The sequence below is a fragment of the Bubalus kerabau genome, chromosome 4, assembly GCF_029407905.1.
Source record: "Bubalus kerabau isolate K-KA32 ecotype Philippines breed swamp buffalo chromosome 4, PCC_UOA_SB_1v2, whole genome shotgun sequence".
NCBI classification, from domain to species: domain Eukaryota; kingdom Metazoa; phylum Chordata; class Mammalia; order Artiodactyla; family Bovidae; genus Bubalus; species Bubalus kerabau.
In genome coordinates, this window is record NC_073627.1 from 180,311,060 (window position 1) to 180,330,303 (window position 19,244).

General features: G+C 45.0%; 1 protein-coding gene across 5 annotated transcripts in view; it reads left to right on the plus strand.

Moving 5' to 3' along the window:
• CNTRL (centriolin) overlaps window positions 1–19,244 on the plus strand; it is an 87,627-nt gene that overhangs the window by 61,206 nt on the left and 7,177 nt on the right. For all 5 annotated transcript variants that reach the window (XM_055579515.1, XM_055579519.1, XM_055579518.1 and 2 more), the window contains exons 26-39: window positions 1,769–1,961; window positions 4,739–4,869; window positions 5,007–5,147; window positions 5,249–5,375; window positions 6,247–6,411; window positions 7,142–7,301; window positions 9,036–9,151; window positions 9,232–9,449; window positions 12,363–12,520; window positions 13,610–13,683; window positions 14,714–14,902; window positions 15,437–15,662; window positions 17,094–17,299; window positions 18,367–18,507. In XM_055579515.1, the coding sequence (XP_055435490.1) occupies window positions 1,769–1,961; window positions 4,739–4,869; window positions 5,007–5,147; window positions 5,249–5,375; window positions 6,247–6,411; window positions 7,142–7,301; window positions 9,036–9,151; window positions 9,232–9,449; window positions 12,363–12,520; window positions 13,610–13,683; window positions 14,714–14,902; window positions 15,437–15,662; window positions 17,094–17,299; window positions 18,367–18,507 (2,245 nt within the window). The remainder of the gene's footprint in view (window positions 1–1,768; window positions 1,962–4,738; window positions 4,870–5,006; window positions 5,148–5,248; window positions 5,376–6,246; window positions 6,412–7,141; window positions 7,302–9,035; window positions 9,152–9,231; window positions 9,450–12,362; window positions 12,521–13,609; window positions 13,684–14,713; window positions 14,903–15,436; window positions 15,663–17,093; window positions 17,300–18,366; window positions 18,508–19,244) is intronic.

Consider the following 19,244-nt stretch of genomic DNA (forward strand, 5'->3'; position numbering starts at 1 on the left):
ATTGAGCACTTGAAATGTGGCTAATGAAACTGGGAAACAGAATTGAATTTAAATTAATTTAATAGCCACATGGTGATTTCTGAGTTCTCGTGGCCGATAATCCACATCAGCATCTCCTGTGGTCGCTGTTGGAGAATGGCCCTCCCTCCCCGTTACCCCGGCTGCAGGCTTGCTGGTGTCCTCAGCAGTCCGCTTTCCCTCCACTCCCCTAGGCGTCCAGCTGCTCTCCCAGCCCGCTGACCTGTGCACAAAGGGCTCTCCCGCTGGCGCCCTTCCTCCGTCTTCGCTGCCCCAGCCTTGAGACACTCTCATCCTCGGTCAGGCTCTCCAGGTCTAGTCTCTTGTGCTCTGCCCCTCTCTCGACGTGGCTGCACACCTGGCCGTGCGTGCTCCCAGCAGCGGTCATGCTGCTCTCCAGGGCCTGAACCCGGCCTCTCTCTCATCTTTCTCTTCCCATACAGTGTTTGTTCTGGCCCTGCGCCCTGCGTACTTGGCTGCAGTTTCCCTGAGCACCACCTTTTCTCCTGCCTCCCCAGCTTTGCATGCACTGTCCTTTGCCTGCAGTGGCTTCCCAACCTGCCCTGCACAACTCCAGTGTGTCTCTCCAGGTGAAGGTCAGGGATCCCCTCTGATATAAGAGCTTTCTCATCTCAGGCTCCCACAATCAAGAGTTGGCAGCATGGGGCATAGTGCTGTCCATACTGTGTTGTAAGGTACCCAGGAGGGCAGGCGGGCAGGCGCAGGGCCTCCCTCTCTGTGCCCCAGTGTCTGGCATAGCGTTCATTAGCTAATGCAGTATCTGCTGCATGGGTCAGTTACACAGAAGCCCATCTTCTGCACTAGACCATGAATTATGACAGTTCCTAAGTTTTTGTCCATTTAGCCAGACTGGCCCATGTGCCAGGGTTGGAGGAAGACCTGTGGAAGACCTTGAGGTGGGTAAGATGGGGTCTCTGCCTTCTAGGAGCAAATGCAAGAGTGACTAACAGACCTGGCAGGAAAAAGCGAGGGCTACCGAGAGAAGGTTGCGACTAGGTGTTTGAGGGCTTACAGGACGGTCATTTCATTTTTGTACATGAGGGGGAGGTAGGCCAGTGGGACAGCCACTTCTTTTCCTAGTTATAAAAATAAATTACCATCTGGGGGAATTTGGATAACACAAAAATGGTCAAAGAAAAAAGTAAGAATTGTCTGTATTCATTTAAAGACAAACTGTTAATGTGTTAAGTTTATTTTCATGTTTTTCTATATAGATAGTCCCATTTTCAAGCAGTTTTGACTTTAGCCTTGCGTTACTAAGTCCTGTGTTATGCTTTTTGATTTGTCAGATATCATCACCATAATTTTACTCTAGCAGAAATATAGAATAATTTTGAGGGAAATGGATGGTTGTCTTAGGAGTGGCTTGCTTTATTTTTATACCACAGAAGAGTTGAAGTATCAGCATTGTCTTGACTAAGTGCTGATTAAAAAAAAAATCTTTATATTTAAAAGGACAAAACAGCAGCATCATACATTATACATACTATTCACTGATTGTCAGCAATATGCCACATCGAGTAAAAATACGGTAACATAACTTTAAACTTAGGTATACTTAGACCTTGAACCAAGGTAAACATAGAGCTTGAGCTTAATCAGATGTAGCTGTCTGTTCCATCCCTTCTTGTATTAGAAAGTCACCGTGCATCTTTTTATCACTAGGCTATAGGTATTGATACGGTCACATTTGAAATCTCTCTATGTGTGTGTATGTGAATTTTTTTAGAGACTTCATTGATGGAAATGTTGAGAGTCTTATGAATGAACTAGAAATAGAAAAATCACTCAAGCACCATGAAGATATTGTAGATGAAATTGAGTGCATCGAGAAGACTCTCCTGAAACGTCGAGCAGAGCTCAGGGAGGCTGACCGACTGCTGGCGGAAGCCGAGAGTGAACTTTCACGCACAACAGAGAAAGTATGTGCTGTTGCGCTTGCTGGAGGTGGCTTACTGTCATCAGCAGCATGGGTTAGAAAGAGAGCGTGTGAGAGCGCAGGCCTCAGAGTCAGGCTGCACTCTGCTGGTTAAGGAGCTGCGAGGATTTGGGCAAGTCACTTACATCTCCAAGCTTTGCTTTCCTCAACTGTAAACTCAGGCTAAGAAAACCTAAGCTGGGGAACTTCCCTGGTGGTCCGTTGGTTAAGAATCCGCCTTCCAGGGCAGGGAACACAGGTTCGATTCCTGATCAGGGAGCTAAGATCCAACATGCTGCGTGGCAACTAAGCCCGCACGCTTGGACTGCTGAACCTCTGAAGACCCAGCACAGCAAAAACAGCCAGCCTAGGCCGTCCAGTGTGAGTGAGATGAAGTAGGATACTTAAAGCTCCTGAAAGTTGTTTAGTTCCTAACACACCCCACCTCCTTATCCTGTGTGTTTTAAAAATTACTTGGGCTGTAATGTTTATTAAACGGGTTACTCTTATAGTCTTATAAAATAACAATGCACCTCACAGTCAGACTCTTAGTTTATTCTCCAAGTTGATAGTTGATACAAAATCAAGTAATTTTTGGCCTGAAGTAATATTCTTAAGACTTAAACACAGAGTAATTTGGGGAGGGAAAGAAACTGCCTCTTATTGAGCCCCTGTTAGGCCACATGTTGCCTGTTTTATAAATACCTCTTCGTTTACCTTTCCTGGCAACCCTGTTAGATGCTCACAGGTGTAACTCACAGAGCCTGGTCTAGCCTGTGGGCACACAGCTGAAGTCCTGCCTCACCAAAAGAGCTTTTTAGCTAGATGGGAATTCCAGGGTTAAAAAAAAGTCCCTTTTCCATACGGGGCACCTCAGGAACTACTGTTTTTATATTGTTGTTTCAACACGGACCAATTTGAATGAATGAGAAATCTGTTACCCAGGAGCTGAAACGAAGGACTTACGAAAGTAATTCTGAGTGGTTGCTTTATAAGAATGGAAAAATGTCCCCATCTTCTTTGGGGACATTTTTCCATTCTTCTGTCGTATGGTGGATCACTGGGAGAGCAAATAGGTGTGAGCAGGACCAGAGAAAAATCTATTGGTGGTGTATAAAAGATTACTGAGACTGGTAGTTGGCAGAGAGAGGAAGTGAACCTAGGTTCAGGCTAATAAGCTTCTCCTCCTTCATCCTCCCGAAATGACTCAGGGAGGCAGCTTCCTCTGGAGGAAGAGGAAGGAGAAAGTGCTGCAAGGAATGTGCCAGACTTGTTAAAACCTGACATACATGGAGATAAAAGACTGCTGGAGACACCGGGCTTTCCACAGTGGGCAGTGAGTTCTGTCCAGTGGTTTTCGGATGAATCTGGTCGAAACTGGCCGTCCAAAGTGGAAAGAAGTGTGGTGAAATATTTAGCACTTCGGGAGCCAGCCAAACCCCCTTGCATCCACACAGAGTATTTACTAGATGAGCCTCACATGCAGACATGTCTGACTTGCACGCAGCTGCAATACAGAGTGCTTCCGCTCAGTGTGAGTCACTGCCCAACCAAGTTCTGACGATGCTCTGTTTTTGGATCTCTCATGACATTGTTTTCAAGCCTCTGATTTTAGACAGAAAAAGAAACCAAGCTAATAGGGGGGAAAAAATGCTATTTTTGCCAAATCTTGTATAGGAAGGTTTTGAAATACTTCAGAAGTATTAAATATTTGATTCCTGGTCATAATTAAATTATTCTTAGAGTAATGGAATTTTACTTAAGATAATATTGAGAGTAAAGCCAGAGTCTCTGGGGACTCCCGTGGTCCGGTGGTTAAGAACCAACCCACCTGCCAGAGTGTGAGGCTCCAGCGCAGCCCTGGCCTGGGAGGCTTCCCACCTGCCAGAGTGTGAGGCTCCAGCGCAGCCCTGGCCTGGGAGGCTTCCACCTGCTAGAGTGTGAGGCTCCAGCACAGCCCTGGCCTGGGAGGCTTCCAGGTGCGCCACAGCTGCTGAGCCCGAGCTCCGGCGCCCACGCTTCACAACAGGAGAAGCCACTGCAGCGAGAAGCCTGCGGCTGCGACTGGAGAGCAGCCCCCCTCACCGTGACTAGAGAAAGCTCACGGGCAGCAGGGAACACCAGCTCAGAACTAGTAAATGTATTGAAAGAAAAATCTCTGTGAAGGGAATTTTGGTAAAATAACGTCTTTGCCACTTAAATGGGTAGCTATTTGTTCACTTTTTTCTTCTCTTTTTTAATTTTTTTTTTTGGGGGGGTGGTTGTTTTGGTTTAGATAATTTTTAGTTGAAAAAATAACAATACTACGGACTTTTTTTAAATAGAAGATCATCTACCATCTCACCACACCACCCTCAAATTACTATTTTTAATTTTGCAAAGCCTTTCTCTTTGTTGACAAGACACAGTTTTGTATAGTCACTCTTATAGTGCTTGTACTCCTTTAAATTTATTTTTTTCAGTTAACATTTTATCATTAACATTCTTCCATGTTACTACCTTGTCATCTTATTTTAAAGACTACACAGTATTCACAGTATTGCATTGTGTTGATGCATTATCACTTATTTGTCAAGTCGTACATTATCTCAGTATGCAGTGAGCAGTTTTATATAGCAGTTCTTCTGAATTCTTTTCTGAGAACTGGCGGGTCAAAGTGAATGAATATTTTTATCACTCTTTCGGTATTGTTGCTTTCCAAGAGTTGTGCCAATTTACAATACCAATAGTTGTAAGAGAATATTGCAGCTGAATTGCTTTTAATGACAGTTTCTTTTCTAGACAAAAAATGCTGTTGAAAAGTTCACTGATGCCAAGAGGAATTTGTTGCAAACTGAGAAAGATGCTGAGGAGTTAGAAAGGAGAGCTCAGGAAACAGCTGTTAGCCTTGTCAAGGCTGATCAGCAGCTCAGGTAGGCAGACGCGCTTGGCCACTGATACACCCAGTGAGAGGAACGGGAGGTTTGATTCTAAGAGGATGGTAATTGCTTTAGGATAAATAGCATGTCAAGTCTAAGGAGTCTGGGGGAAATAAAGCGATGTGTTTCAGATTGTTACAGGCGGACACAAAGGATTTGGAGCAGCACAAAACTGAGCAAGAAGAGATCTTGAAAGAGATAAACAAAGTTGTTGCAGCAAAAGACTCAGACTTCCAGTGTTTAAACACGAAGAAGGAGAAACTAACAGAAGAGTAAGTACGGCCTCTGCCCGGCTTCGTGGGCTTGTGCTGGGCGGGGGCTCCTGGGGCTCGGTCTCCCTGCCGATTTGCTCTGGTACTGCTGGTGCTTGTAGGCTGCAGAAGCTGCAGAAAGACATCGAGACGGCAGCGCGCACGGAGGATCACCACCTGCAGGTCCTGAGAGAGTCGGAGGCCCTCCTGCAGGCCAAGAGAGCGGAGCTGGACAAGCTGAGGAGCCAGGTATGCAGCAGTTGCCTTGAAAACCAGTTCATGCTGCTGGAAAGTCTCCATTCGTGTTGCGATTATAAAAATGATATGTGTCTGATTGTGGAAGAGACTGGAAAATACATAGTAAAGTACGAATGAGGCCATATATCCTAGCGGATAAGAATAGAGCCCAACCCAAATTTGAATCTCCTCAATACAATATCTTATTGAATGAGTGAGTCTCAAAACATGATCTGTTCTGAGATCATTTATGTTAAATGTGTGTATAAATATTTGTGTTTGAATTTTTAGTCTCTGCCAAAGTACAAACATGGTCATCTGACGAGGGAGGGTAGTGAATGTTGTCTGTTTTCTTCCTTTCACGTGTCTGCATTTTCTGCTTTTCTGTAACTGAATATGTATTGCCCTTAAAATTGTAAGTTTTAAATTTACAAAACGAGTAAATTTCTTACATCCCTGCCTAACTCTCATTGCCGGGGTGGTGTCAGTTGGAATGGAGTACAGGTAGGGCATTGCCAGGATGCTGTCAGTTGGAATGAAGTACAGGTAGGGCATTGCCAGGGTGCTGTCAGTTGGAATGAAGTACAGGTAGGGCATTGCCAGGGTGCTGTCAGTTGGAATGAAGGACAGGTAGGGAGGTTCTTTGAAAACCGTAACTCGAGGGACGATCGTTGTTCTCATGTTCCTGGTTTGCTGTGATTTGAGTGAGCTCAGGGCCTTTATCAGGCGTTTCATGCCTGCGTTCCCCAGCCCGGCCCCTGACTCTTGCAGCTAAGATAACTAAAGTTAGACTACCACCTCCGCACAGCATTCGGCTGGACGAGATGTTCTCCATCTCAGCACTTTTGTCAAGCTGCGTATTCCTTCCCTCTCTTTAATGCAGGTAACGAGTCAGCAGCAGGAGATGGCTGTCTTGGACAGACAGCTGGGGCATAAGAAGGAGGAGCTGCATCTACTCCAGGGAAGCATGGTCCAGGCCAGAGCTGACCTCCAGGAAGCGCTGAGGCTGGGAGAAACTGAAGTAACTGAGAAGTGCAACCACATCAGGGTATGTCTTGCAGTAGTGTTTAAGAGTCCTGAAGTTCTGTGGATTTATTGTGAGATATTCTCGTTGGTTCCCCCCAAGATGCAAATATGAATTCCCGAATCCCGCCGCCCCTGTCCCATCAGCTTGGTGGTCTCTAGCCGCGCTGGGCTGCTGTGTGCAGCTGGCCCTCCATGCTTTCTGGACGTGCTGAGGTTTTCTGCTTCTGTGTTTCCCATGCTGTTTCTTCAGGAATCCCTTTCTGGGAATGCCCGGATCTGACCTAGTTGCATAGTTCAGCTTCACGCCACTAAGGGGCTTCCCCAGCTTTTCCTGGATGCAATTTATCTTGCTTCTGAGTTTGGTGACGCTCTGCACATTTCCTTCAGAACCTTAGCCTTTCTTGATCATGTTTCTGTTCCCGGCCTTACTTCCCCAAAAGGTGCTAACAGCCCCTTGAGGGCAGGAGATGGATCTGAATCAGCCTTTTCTCTCTGTAACATACAGCCTTGCCCATAGTAATAATTGCATATACATTTTAAATGTAGATATTATATTACTTTTTTACTTCTATTATACTAAAATATGTTAGTGTAAATACAGTGCTATTCTTAATGTAAAACACAAAGATGAGCTTGTTTTCAAATGATAATTTATATGTGAGACAGTTAATAATAGAATTGATTTTAAAGTATTTTCTATTCATAACTTGGTACAGGTGGGTTGACTTTTTTCTTTTTTTTTCTTTGCATAGGAACTAAAAGGTCTTCTGGAAGAACTGAGTTTTCAGAAAGGAGAACTGAATGTCCAGATTAGTGAGAAAAAAAATCAACTTTCACTTATAAAGCAAGAAATTGAAAAAGAGGAAGAAAATCTTCAGGTAGTTTTAGGGCAGATGTCTAAACATAAAACTGGTAAGTTTAAAGTTTAACCTTATTTCTAATCAAAGAAAAGCAGATTATAAATGAAATATTTAAATTTTCTGAAAGCAGAATTTTCATTGCTACTAGAGTGTGATGAAAGAAGACCACTTATAGGCTGTTGATTGAATTATAAAATGAAACAACCTCCCAGTGTCTTAAACTCTTAAAATACACAGCTGTTAAACTTACTAGGTAGCTATTTCTATTTATCTAGAGAGGGCAAGCTCCATTACTCTTGCCTGGAAAAATCCCATGGATAGAGGAGCCTGGTAGGCTGCAGTCCATGGGGTCGCTAAGAGTCGGACACGACTGAGCCACTTCACGTTCACTTTTCACTTTCATGCATTGGAGAAGGAAATGGCAACCCACTCCAGTGTTCTTGCCTGGAGAATCCCAGGGACGGGGGAGCCTGGTGGGCTTCTGTCTGTGGGGTCGCACAGAGTCAGACACGACTGAAGCGACTTAGCAGCAGCAGAGAGGGCAAGCATTTATGCACATCACAGCAATATTTATTTCTCTTTTTCAATTTTATTAAGAAATAAGCCTTAATTTCCTTGTTTTACAAATTAAGCTGAGTTACTTATAGTAGAATTTATAATGACAAAATTTGGAAACAAATGACCAATTTAAAAACCATAGTTTAACATTTAATGACATGCAGAAATAGTGGTAAAAGAAGAGTGAAAAAAAAGATAAAAACTAAACATTGAATGCAGTCTTAATTTGTTTTAAAATATATGTGTGTGGGGACTTCCCTGGCAGTCCAGTGACTAAGCCTTCCCCTTCCAGTGCAGAGGCTGCACGTTTGATCCTGGTCGGGGAGCTAAGATGCCTCACAGCTGAAAAACCAAAACATAAACTAGAAGCAATGTTGCAGCAAATTCAATAAAGACTTTAAAAATGGTCCACATCAAAAAAACTTAAAAAAAAGAAGACTGTTAAAGTCTTAAGTGAAATGAAAGTCGCTCCGTTGTGTCCGACTCTTTGCGACCCCATAGACTGTGTAGCCTGCCAGGCTCCTCTGTTGATGGAATTCTCCAAGCAAGAATATTAGAGTGGGTTGCCATTCCCTTCTCCAGGGGATCTTCCTGACCCAGGGAGCGAGCCTGGGTCTCCCACAATGCAGGCAGATTTTTTTACAGTCTGAGCCACCACAATACTAAAGCTGAAAGTACGCGTGTGGGGTGCGCATATGAAAGTACGTGTGTGGGGTGCGCATGTGCCGGCACACGAGCTTCTGGAAGGAGGCTATCAAAGCGCTGCTGCAGCAGTGATGATCTGTGGATGGCAGGATAACGATGGGCTTTAGTTTTTTTCTTTTATACTTTTTTCAAGTTTTCTATAATGAACAAATATTCTTATAATCAGAAAAATAGTTAATATTTAGAAGTCTATATTTCAAAGGACAAAAGAATTGATATATAAATTTCAGCTGATATAGTTTGAAGTTTTTGTTTGATTTAAATTCTTTTAGGTAGGGTAAGTTCTTTTAGAACTAGATCTTTTTTGAATATGTGTTTAAATTTTTCCAGCAAATTAATGTTTAGCAATACTTTTAAAGGATTTTTTTCATTCAAAATGCAATTAGTTAGTTCCATTAATTCAGCACAACAAATATGTATTTTATTACCTATTTTTATATCAGCCAATAGCATTATTTTCTGTTTATTTTGTAAATGTTTCCGCATTCAATTAATAGCCTGGACCATGCTTTGTTTCTCTTAGAACTTAAGAATATTCTGGACATGTTGCAACTTGAAAACAATGAGCTGCAAGCTTTGAAGCTACAGCATGAGCAAAAGATGTCTGAGTTAGAGAAGGCTCAGGTTGAAGTGCTGGAGGTAATACGCAAAGGCATTTTACTGGTAGCAAACCACGCAGTCTCCATTTGTATAGCTGAGTCCTCTTTTCTCTTCTTTAGGAGAAACTGGAGTTGGAGAATTTGCAGCAGACAGCCCTGCGACAGAAAGGGGAGATCGAGTGGCAGAAGCAGCTCTTAGAGAGGGACAAGCGAGAGATTGAGCGGATAACTGCTGAGACCCGAGCATTGCAGTTGTGTGTTGAGTCTTTGTGCAAACAAAAGGAAGATCTTGAGGAGAAATGTGACAGCTGGGAGAAGAAGCTGGCACAGACCAAACGGTGAGAGCAGGAACAAATAAGCTTGCAAGGCCCCTTCTGGAAGGCTAAAGCATTATAAACACACTATTTTAAAAATTGGAAAAGACAAAAAAAAAAAAAAAAATACACCACAAACTCAATATCACAGTACAATTCACCAGTAGCATTTTGGGATGAATTTTCCTTTTAGGCTTTTTTTTCCTCCCTTAAAGCACTTTTTTTTAATAACTTGTGATTTAAGTAAAATAATGTATACTTGGAATATGTGAGTCAGTAGAGAAATATACCTTGTTGTGGGTAGGAAGGCCCAGTATTAACCCATTGTTAAGATTCAGTTCTTCTCAGATTGATCTGTAGATTCAAAACAATCACAATTAAAATCCCAACAGACTTTTTAAATAGAAAGTGGCCATCTGATTCTGAAATTCATATTGAAATGCAGAGGACCTAGAATATAAAACTTTTTAGATATGACACCAAAGCAACTTTAACAAAGAATAAAAGTTTAGAGCTAACACTATGTGATGTTAAGACAGTATACAACCATGATGATCAAAACCCTGTGGTGTCGGTGTAAAGATAGGTAGGTAGGTCAGCGCAACAGAGCAGCAAGTCTGCAGGTGAGCTCGCAAATACGTGCACAACTGATGCTGACAAAGATGCAAAGCAGAGAAGAGATGGTTTTTCAAAAGATGTTGCTAAAAGCACTGCAAAAAATGAACCTTGTCTATACTCACACTGAGTATAAAATTAACTCAAAATGGATCGTTAACATAAATGTAAAACCAAAATATAAAACTTGTAAGAGAAAAAACATAGGTAAAAAAATCTTCGTGGCCTTGGATTAGGCAAAAATTCCTTAGATAAGACACTGAAAGCATGATCCGTAAAAAAGTAAATTGATAAAATTGAACTTCATCAAAGTTTAAAATTTCTGTTTCTTGAGAATTCCCTGGTGATCCAGTGGTTAGGATTCCATGTTTTCACTGCCAAGAGGGCGAGTTCAATCCCTTATTGTAGAACTAAGATCCCACAAGCTGCACAGTGTGGCTGGAAGAAAAAAAACTTGTTTCTCAAAAGACACTTGTTGAGACAATAAAAAGACATCTCAGACTGGGAGAGAAATCTTTGCGACTGTGTGTCTGATGAAGGACTTGTGCCCACGATGTATGTACATGTATAACAAACTCTCAAAACTCAGTAATTAGAAAATGAAGAACCCAATTTTCAAATAGGCAAAAATTTGAACATTTTATTTAAGAAAATAGATAAATGGCAGATAAGCACATGAAAAGATGGTCAGTGTCATTAATAATTAAGGAAATGCAAATTAAAACCACAACTAAATATTCATTACATCCCTATTAGAATAGATTAAACACTGACCATACCAAATTCTAGCAAGGAACTTTCATACACAGTTGGTGGGAGTATAAAATGTCAGGAAGACCACTTTGGAAAATAGTTTGGCAGTTAGACTTAAAAATGCAAACATACACCTCCCAGAAGATCAGGCTTTCCCACACCTAGAGGTGCTAACGTGTAGTGTGCGTGTGTGCGCACGCAAGCATGCTAAATTGCTTCAGTTGTGTCCCACTCTTCACGACCCTGTGGACTGTAGCCCACCAGGCTCCTCTGTCCATGGGATTCTCCGGACAAGAAGACTAGAGTGGGTTGGCATGCCCTCTTCCAGGGGATGTTCCCAACCCAGGGATCAAACCCACGTCTCCTGTGTCTCCTACATTGGCAGGTGGGTTCTTTGCCACTGGCGCCACCTGGGAAGTCCAGAGGTTAAAGCCGACGTCCATACAAAAACTGTACACTGATGTTCATAGCAGCTTGATTCGCAGTAGCCATAAACTGAAAACACCCTAAATGCCCATCAGCTGATGAATGGATTGGCAGATGATAGTGTATCCATACCATCGAATGGACTTGCAGGTGGCACAGTGGTATGGAACCCACCTACCAATGCAGGAGATGCAGGTTCAATCCCTGGGTTGGAAAGATTTCCTGGAGTAGGAAATGGCAACCCTCTCCAGTATTATTGCCTGGAAGATTCTGTGGACAGAAGAGCCTGGCAGGCTGCAGTCCATGAGGTCACAAAGAGTTGGCCATGACAGAGCACACACACAGGCATACCATAGAATGGGCTTCCCTGGTGGCTCAGTGGTAAAGAATCTGCCTGCCGATGCAGGAGACGTGGGTTTGATCTCCGGGTTGGGAAGATGCCCTGGAGAAGGAAAGGGCAGCCCACTCCAGTATCCTTGCTTAGGAAACCCATGGACTGAGGAGCCTGGTGGGCTACAGTCCATGGGGTCACAAAAGAGTCGGACATGACTTAGAGACTATACAGTAGCAACGTGCCATAGAGTACTACAGGGCAATAAAAAGCAATGGAGTATTAACAACACGCAGCTCCGTGGGTGCGTCTCAAAGTGACTGTGCTCAGTGAGAGAAGCCAGACCAAAGCCAGTCCATAGTGTATGATTCCTATTCATGTAAAGGAACACATGCTCATACATACATATTTTTTTTGACAAATCTTATTATACATAAAATTGTGTTTTTTGCTTTTTCACTTATAAGTTTATAAGTCCATTTTAATCACGCTTGGAATTATAAGTGCTATCCATGTTGTCCCTGATTTTTATAAAACTTCAATTTTAGCAAGTCACTTTTTGAAATGACAAACATTTCCAAATGTTCTATTTGGAAAGCTGAAAATAAGGGGTTTTTTTTGAGAATGAGTTGAAGAGCCTTACAGTTTGTTAATACTTATTAATGTTTGTTAGTTTAGTAAATTATTAATATTATTAATTTATTAATGTCCTCCAGACCCCGCAGCTGCGCTGTGACACGTAACACTGCTTGCTCGCTGTCTGGTGTTCGCGCTTGGACCTTTTGTGTTTGATGGTCTCGCTTCTATCATAGGGTTTTAGCAGCCACAGAAGAGAATAGCAAAGCAAAGCAATCAGACTTAGAAAAGTTGGAATTGGATATCAGAAAACTGGAACAGGAACTAGACCAGCTAAACAGAAACAAACTCTCACTGCACAGAGACATCGCGGCCATGCAGCAGCAGGTCCAAGGTAAGAGAGGGCACGGCGGGGGAGGCGACTGTCTTCCTTCTGCCGGAGTCTTTGTTTAATTGTTTGCTTTCTTATTACAGAAACAGAAGTGAGAAATTGTCCTAATATTAGGTATGGTGATGGTTGAACAACTCTGAATTTACCAAAAGCCATGAAATTGTACACTTGAAATGGGTGAAATGCATTATATGTGAATTATATCTCAGTAGAGCTGGCTTTTTTTTTTTTAAAAAATGAATTCATATTCCTTAGAGAACAATTTTAAAAACATAGCAAAGTGACAAAAATTACTATTGACCACACTCTTCAGAGATAATTTCTACTAGCAAGGTAGTAAATATCCTTCCAGATCTTTCCTTGAGGGGTGGTGTGTGTGTGTAGATTTAAAAGCAAAAATGGAAGTAACATATTTATGACCAAATCTTTATGAATCCTCATGATTGTTTATTTATAAGTTACTAAGTAATTCCAGCCAACAGTATACTTGAACACTTCCTGTGTATTGGGCATGATTGTAGATGTTTCATATGCATTTTATCATTTAATTCTTATAACATTTTAATGAGGTAGAAACTATTGTTTCACCCATTTAAAGAAGCCAACTTAAGCCTAGTTTCCTTGGGAATTGCTTAAGCGAGAAGTGACTTGCTCAAGCTCACCCAGTTAGTAAGTGACAAAACCAGTACAGATAATAAAATTTATTTTCAAATTGTCTTCCTGAAAGGTTGTACCAAATTTACATTTTTATCAGCAGTGCGGAAGGTACCTGTTTTTAAACCACACACCTCATCAACACTAGGTATTGTGTGTGAGTTTTTTTTATCATGAGGTTTTGAACGTGTTAATCTTTTTTTTTTTTTTTTTAAACATATTAAGTCTTTAAAAAACGTAAGGCTCCAAGCCCAGATCTGGCTTGTGCATGTACCTCTCTCTTGGCCTTGAATAAGATAGGGTGGCGTAGTCACCTGTTACACCCTAACAGAAGGAAGTATAAATTCACTTTCAGTCTACATTTTTAAGGGGACTGATGGGAAACTGGAAAATGTATACATATGTATTTCTTAGTCTATGTAAATGTTATTTCTGTAGAAAAACGAGAAGCAGTAAACTCATTACAGGAGGAACTAGCTGATGTCCAAGCCCATTTGAACCTAGCGAAACAGGTGAGCCCAACAGATGTGATCTTCTGGTCGTGTCCTGCGGGTGTGCAGATGGCTGCCTGAGTGACAGGTCCGAGAGGCTGGTTCCTTCTCATGTGAGCAGGTCCTCTGGAGCCATTTATCTAACACAAATGTAATATATACAAAACCTTTGATGCAGAGCAGTAATTTTCTAGTTTATTTTAGCCCTAGAATTCTCCATTCAAACAGTGTTTTGCTCAAAGCTAGTAAGTAAGGGGTGGTGGCTAGAAGAGCCCCATAGTTGGTCAGCCGCCATTCTGAGGGCTTCAGGGACCAGACGGACCTCTCTTCCCGGTGGCACAAATGAGGCCTTTATGCTTCTCAGCATCTTCCTGCAGTGATTCAGTGTTGTCCTGTGAGGGTATTGCCGTGAGCTGAGTTCCAAAGAACCTCAAGCACGTTTTAGACCTTAGTTCTACTCTGTACGTTACAGGTTAGACATCTAAATTCTCTTCCTTCTACCTTGAAGATTCTGTGTTTCTAAGATGTATAAAGCTTAAAGTATTCTGTCCTTTAAAAAGTCTTACACAGGTTCTTATGAACATTTTCTATGTTACTAGAAATATGGTAACTTTTCCAAAAGTGTTTAATTAGGGTTCTTTGAAAAAGAAAGTATTTATTGTTTTGTGAATTTTTTTTAACCTGTATAAATATTTCAGATGGTAACAAAACCATGACTTTAGGTTTATTTTCAGTCCGAGTTAAGGCTTGTTCACAGCTTTTCTTAGTCTTAGCAATCCTGCGGGGTGGGTGTTGTTTATTCCCACCTCAGTGACAAGATGGCTAAATTTCGGAGGAACTGAGTCTCTTGCTGAGGGTCTGCCATCTTAGGTACTAGGCAGAGGGAATCAGTGGTTACACAGCTCTGGGTGCCTTCGCCTGTTTACTGCGATGATGAAGGCTGTGGAGCTCTCAGGCTGTCGTTCCGCCGGGCTTAGGTGGTGCAGCGTGCCACTAGCGCCGGTAGAGAAGGTGCTCTGTCTGTGGCTTGAGCTTGTTCTTTGACCTGAAGGACCTGCTCCACACCACCAAGCGCCAGGATGTCCTGCTTGGCGAGCAGACCAGGCTGCAGGAGGACCTCCAGGAACACAGAAAGAAGTTGGAAGTCTGCCAAAAAGAAGAGGCAACAAAGCGGCAGCACCTGCAAGCGCTTCAGACGGAGATGGAGGCGAACGAGGCCGAGCTGGCCCGGCAGGAGACGGTACCGCACCCGCGGGCACGCGCGGGGGGGCACTGCCACGCGCGGAGCGCTCTTCCCCTGGGGTCTGAGGTGGAGGCGAACGAGAGCGAGCTGGCCCGGCAGGAGACGGTACCGCACCTGCGTGGCAAGCAAGGGGGGCACTGCCACGCGGGGAGCGCTCTTCCCCTGGCGCGGCGCTGCTGAGAAGCTCCCGCTTGCGGTCTCGCTCACCCATACCTGCCCTGTGTGACCTGAGGGGCATTTCACACCAACCCTCTGACTCCCTTGGTATTAATATTATGGACCATTAAGACTGTAGAACAGGCCCCATAAAGAACCGTGGTGGCCACGTGTCAGTTCCTGCATATCCCCTCCTCACAGGCTAGCCAAATCGTTTTCTGTCCCCACCTGACCCCCTTTGTAAAGAGAACTCCCTCTCTATCACCGTGGGCTGTTCGCTACTTTCTGTTTGAACTGGAATCCGACTAGTGTCCATGAAGATTCCTGCGCGACACAGTTTGTTAGTTGATGACTAACAGGTTGTTCTCTAATAAGACATTTCAGAGACTCCAGAAAGAGAGAGAAAGTGAAGAAAAAAAGTTAGAAGCCAGTCGAGCGACCCTGCAGGAGCAGCAGCAGCAGCTGGAAAAGGAAATCGCAGACCAGAAGAACGTGCTGGACCAGGTGCTCAGCCAGGTGCTGGGGGCCAAGGAACGCGCCAGGACTCTGCAGCAGGAGGAGAGGTGGGGTGAGACCCTGGAGAAGACGCTCTCCCAGACCCGTAAGTATCCCGGAGCGCTGCCGGGGGCAGGGGCGTGGCAGCGGGGGGCACCCGCTGACTGCCCGGCCTTGGCCGTGGCCCAGGCAGGAGGCAGGAGCGGCATGGGGGCCGTGCAGCCCCTCACTCAGTCCTTCGGGTCCTGCGAAAGCTGAGGAGGCGGGCCCAGAGGGAGCAGACTCTGTCTTTATGGAGATGGAATTCGATCTCGACACGGTCAGGTGTTTCTCCTTGACTGTGTCGCTCTTTGAGAATGCTTTTTCAAGGAAGTGGAATATTAAGGCAAAGAAGTGCCAAAAGGTGCCCTAAAGGCTTTCTATAAAAGTGCATTAATTCCGAGCTTTGGAACAGTGATCCATTTCATCTCAACCTGTTACAAAAAGCAATATTAACAGTTCTGTGATACAGTTGTTGGCCATTGGGTCTGTTTATTCTTTTGAGCCATACATAAATGAACTTGACCCCAGGGCAAAAGATGGTTCTTATGTCAGTAAATGAATTTTTTTCCCTTAGACTTCAGGTTTTAATAATGTTCACAAAATGTTCTCCCCTGCGGAAACTTTGAGGACTTGGGTTTTGAAAGGGTTATTACTCCTTTTTCCCTGGGAACTCTTGATTCAGACCCAACCTTTTTCATTTTGAAACAAACCTAAATGTGCTGAGTCTGATCGTGCCAGAAGCGTGAGAAGTGATATCTGGGCAGGGTGTTGCTTTACACAGGTTGATTAGAAAAATCTGTTAAATACCACTGTGGTGTATGAGCATCGTTTATTGAGTGTACTCACCATGCACCGGGTGTCTGCATGCGTGATTCCCATTAAATACCAGGAAAATGGGTTCCTCTATAGAAAATAAGACTCATGCCATTCCAAATCCTCTGTTCTTTTCCTGCACGGCCTCCCATGGAGGAAGAAATACCGTGTACCTGCCTTTATGTAAAAGTAGGTTTATAAAAAAGCGTTCCAGGGACTTCCCTGGGCGTCCAGTGATTAAGACTCTGCACTCCAATGCAGGGGGCACGGGTTCAGTCCCTGGCTGGGGAACTAAGATCCCACGTGCCCCTTGGAGCAGCCAAAAATTTTAAAAGTGGAGGAAGGACTTGAATAGATGTTTAAACAAGCAAGTGAATAAATAAATAGCATCTCAGTAGTCTGCTCCGTGTTCCTTGCACCTCACAGAATTGGTGCTCTCGGGTCTCAAAGACTCAAAAGAGAAAATGGTGGCCGCCTGTCACTTTGGAATCAGGTCCTTCAGGAACAAACTACATCAAAAGGCAGCCTTCTCTGAACCTTTTTCTGGGCCGCTGGTGTGGGTCAGGGGAGAGTTAGACAACTGGCTGGTGGCAGAAAGTGCATGAGTGAGCATCACGTCCTTGTGCAATCTGCCCTTAGCCAGCCAGGGCCTCGGGCTAAACTGCCTGAACTGCTGTTTCAGAGCAACAGCTCTCAGAAAGGGAGCAGCAGTTGTTGGAAAAGTCAGCTGAGCTGCTGGCTCTTCAGAAAGAGGCAGACTCGATGAGGGCAGACTTCAGCCTCTTGCGAAACCAGTTCTTGACGGAGAGGAAGAAAGCCGAGAAGCAGGTAGCCAGCCTCAGGGAAGCGCTCAAGACCCAGCGCAGCCAGCTGGAGAAGACCCTTCTCGTGAGTGCCCCCGCCCCGCCCCGGCGGCTTGTGCGATGACATACCCCCTGCCCAGGCCCAGCAGCTTGTGCCTTGACGCCTTCCATGAGAAGACCCTTCTCGTGAGTGCCCCCGCCCCGCCCTGGCGGCTTGTGCCCTGTGCCCCGCCCCGGCGGCTTGTGCCCCCCGCCTCGTCCCGGCGGCTTGTGCCCCGTGCCCCCCCCGGCGGCTTGTGCCGTGACAGCTTCCATGTAGAGAAAATAAATGACGGCAACCCAGTCCCTAACCCAACTGTTGTTTTGGGTACATCTGTGCATAGTTTGTGCCTGAAGCTAATGGGAGATTTTGCCTGCGTCTGGGCTCAGCCCTAGCGGAGTTGGCTGGCTGGCTGGAACGCTGATCACAGGCTCAGACAGCACCGTCGGCGAGCCAGCCTCTGCGCACCTCTCCAGCGGGGGTGCAGGGGTTTGGGAGTGGGAGAGCTTCTGACGAGCCTCTTCCCCCAGCTGCAGTCTGTGCTCACAGGTTTTCTCATCGTGCCCTTTTTGGTCAGCATCAGCTTTAATTAGTCATTATCCTAAAACTAGGAGGCTCAATCTGTCATGCTCTTATCCCTGAGATGAATTGTGGGTGGTGGCACTCAGATGCCTTGAGACCAACGGGCAGCGATAGGTGCTGTCCCAGAAGAGGATTTTCTAACCCCCTTTGGAGGGGTTCATGGCGCCCTGCAGTGTGAATGTGGCTTTGCATCCGGATGTGTCTCCCAGAGGGCGATACCACTCACAGCCAGTGACGTGCAACAGGACTGTGAAGAGAGTGGGCAGATGTCTAGGTTTTACGCCTCCCAGGAAGCCTGTGATGGTGGCCGTTGCTCATGTCTCCCAGGCAGGGGAGACTCGCCTGATCTCAGTGGTAACACGGCACACCTAGGCTTCAGGCTTTCTGCTCCAGCTCTGCCACCGCCGCTGCAGAAGGCTGGGCCATCATCCCTTTATAGCGGGAGGCCAGACAGGAAAAGAACTCTCAGAGCTAGTGAGTGCCAGGCAGCAGCGCGCGCCTCCAGAGTCGTTCTCCTCCTCCCGTGCTAGGAGCAGAAGCAGGAGAACAGCTCCATGCAGAAGGAGATGGCGACTATCGAGCAGGTGGCGCAGGACAACCACGAGCGGGCCCGGCGCCTGATGCGGGAGCTCAGCCAGATGCAGCAGGAGTACGCGGAGCTCAAGAAGCAGGTGCGCCCGCAGCCCTGGGCACAGGGCGTGTCTCAGCCGCGCTCGTACAAGGAGCACGGCTCTGTGAAAACTGTCAGACTAGTGATCAGATTGTTCTTCTAGTCTTGAAATTTAGAACTTTCCACAAGAAAGTATTTGTTCAAGATACACTTTTAAAATGCCCCCAAGATACACTTTTGAAATGCGTTAAGTTCACCAAACTTGTTAGTTTTTGAAAGAAAAATGGCACTTCTTCAGCATAAAATTTTATCAAGTCCCAAAGTGCTGTGTTGAAATACTAGATTTTATGCCAGAAACAAGTCTGTAAGAGACAAACTCCCAAGGAAACCTCTGATGGCCTGTTGTGCAGCCGGGCCAAGGAGAGAATAGTTCATCCTCGATGGAGGGTCTCACCCTAGACCCCGCCGTGTCCCTCAGCCCGTGTCAGGGACTGGCCCACTCCAGAGCTCTCTCGTCAGGCTGCTCGGGCCCCTCGAGTGAGCCTCGAATGACCCTGCTACACTTTGTCCTTTGGATGACCCCACGTGGCCATTTAGTTTCATCTGTTCCTATAACCACCCCCCCAACACACACACACACACACACACACACACACACCCCTTTGGCTCAGGAAAAAATTACTTCTAAAGGCCCCTTGGCCTCTGTAAATTTGGGAGGGCAGTTAGCAGTGAGGATGACTGTATTATCTTCACCGAGCTCTTTATGGACAGAGCCACATAGAGGGATCTCTCCCCACA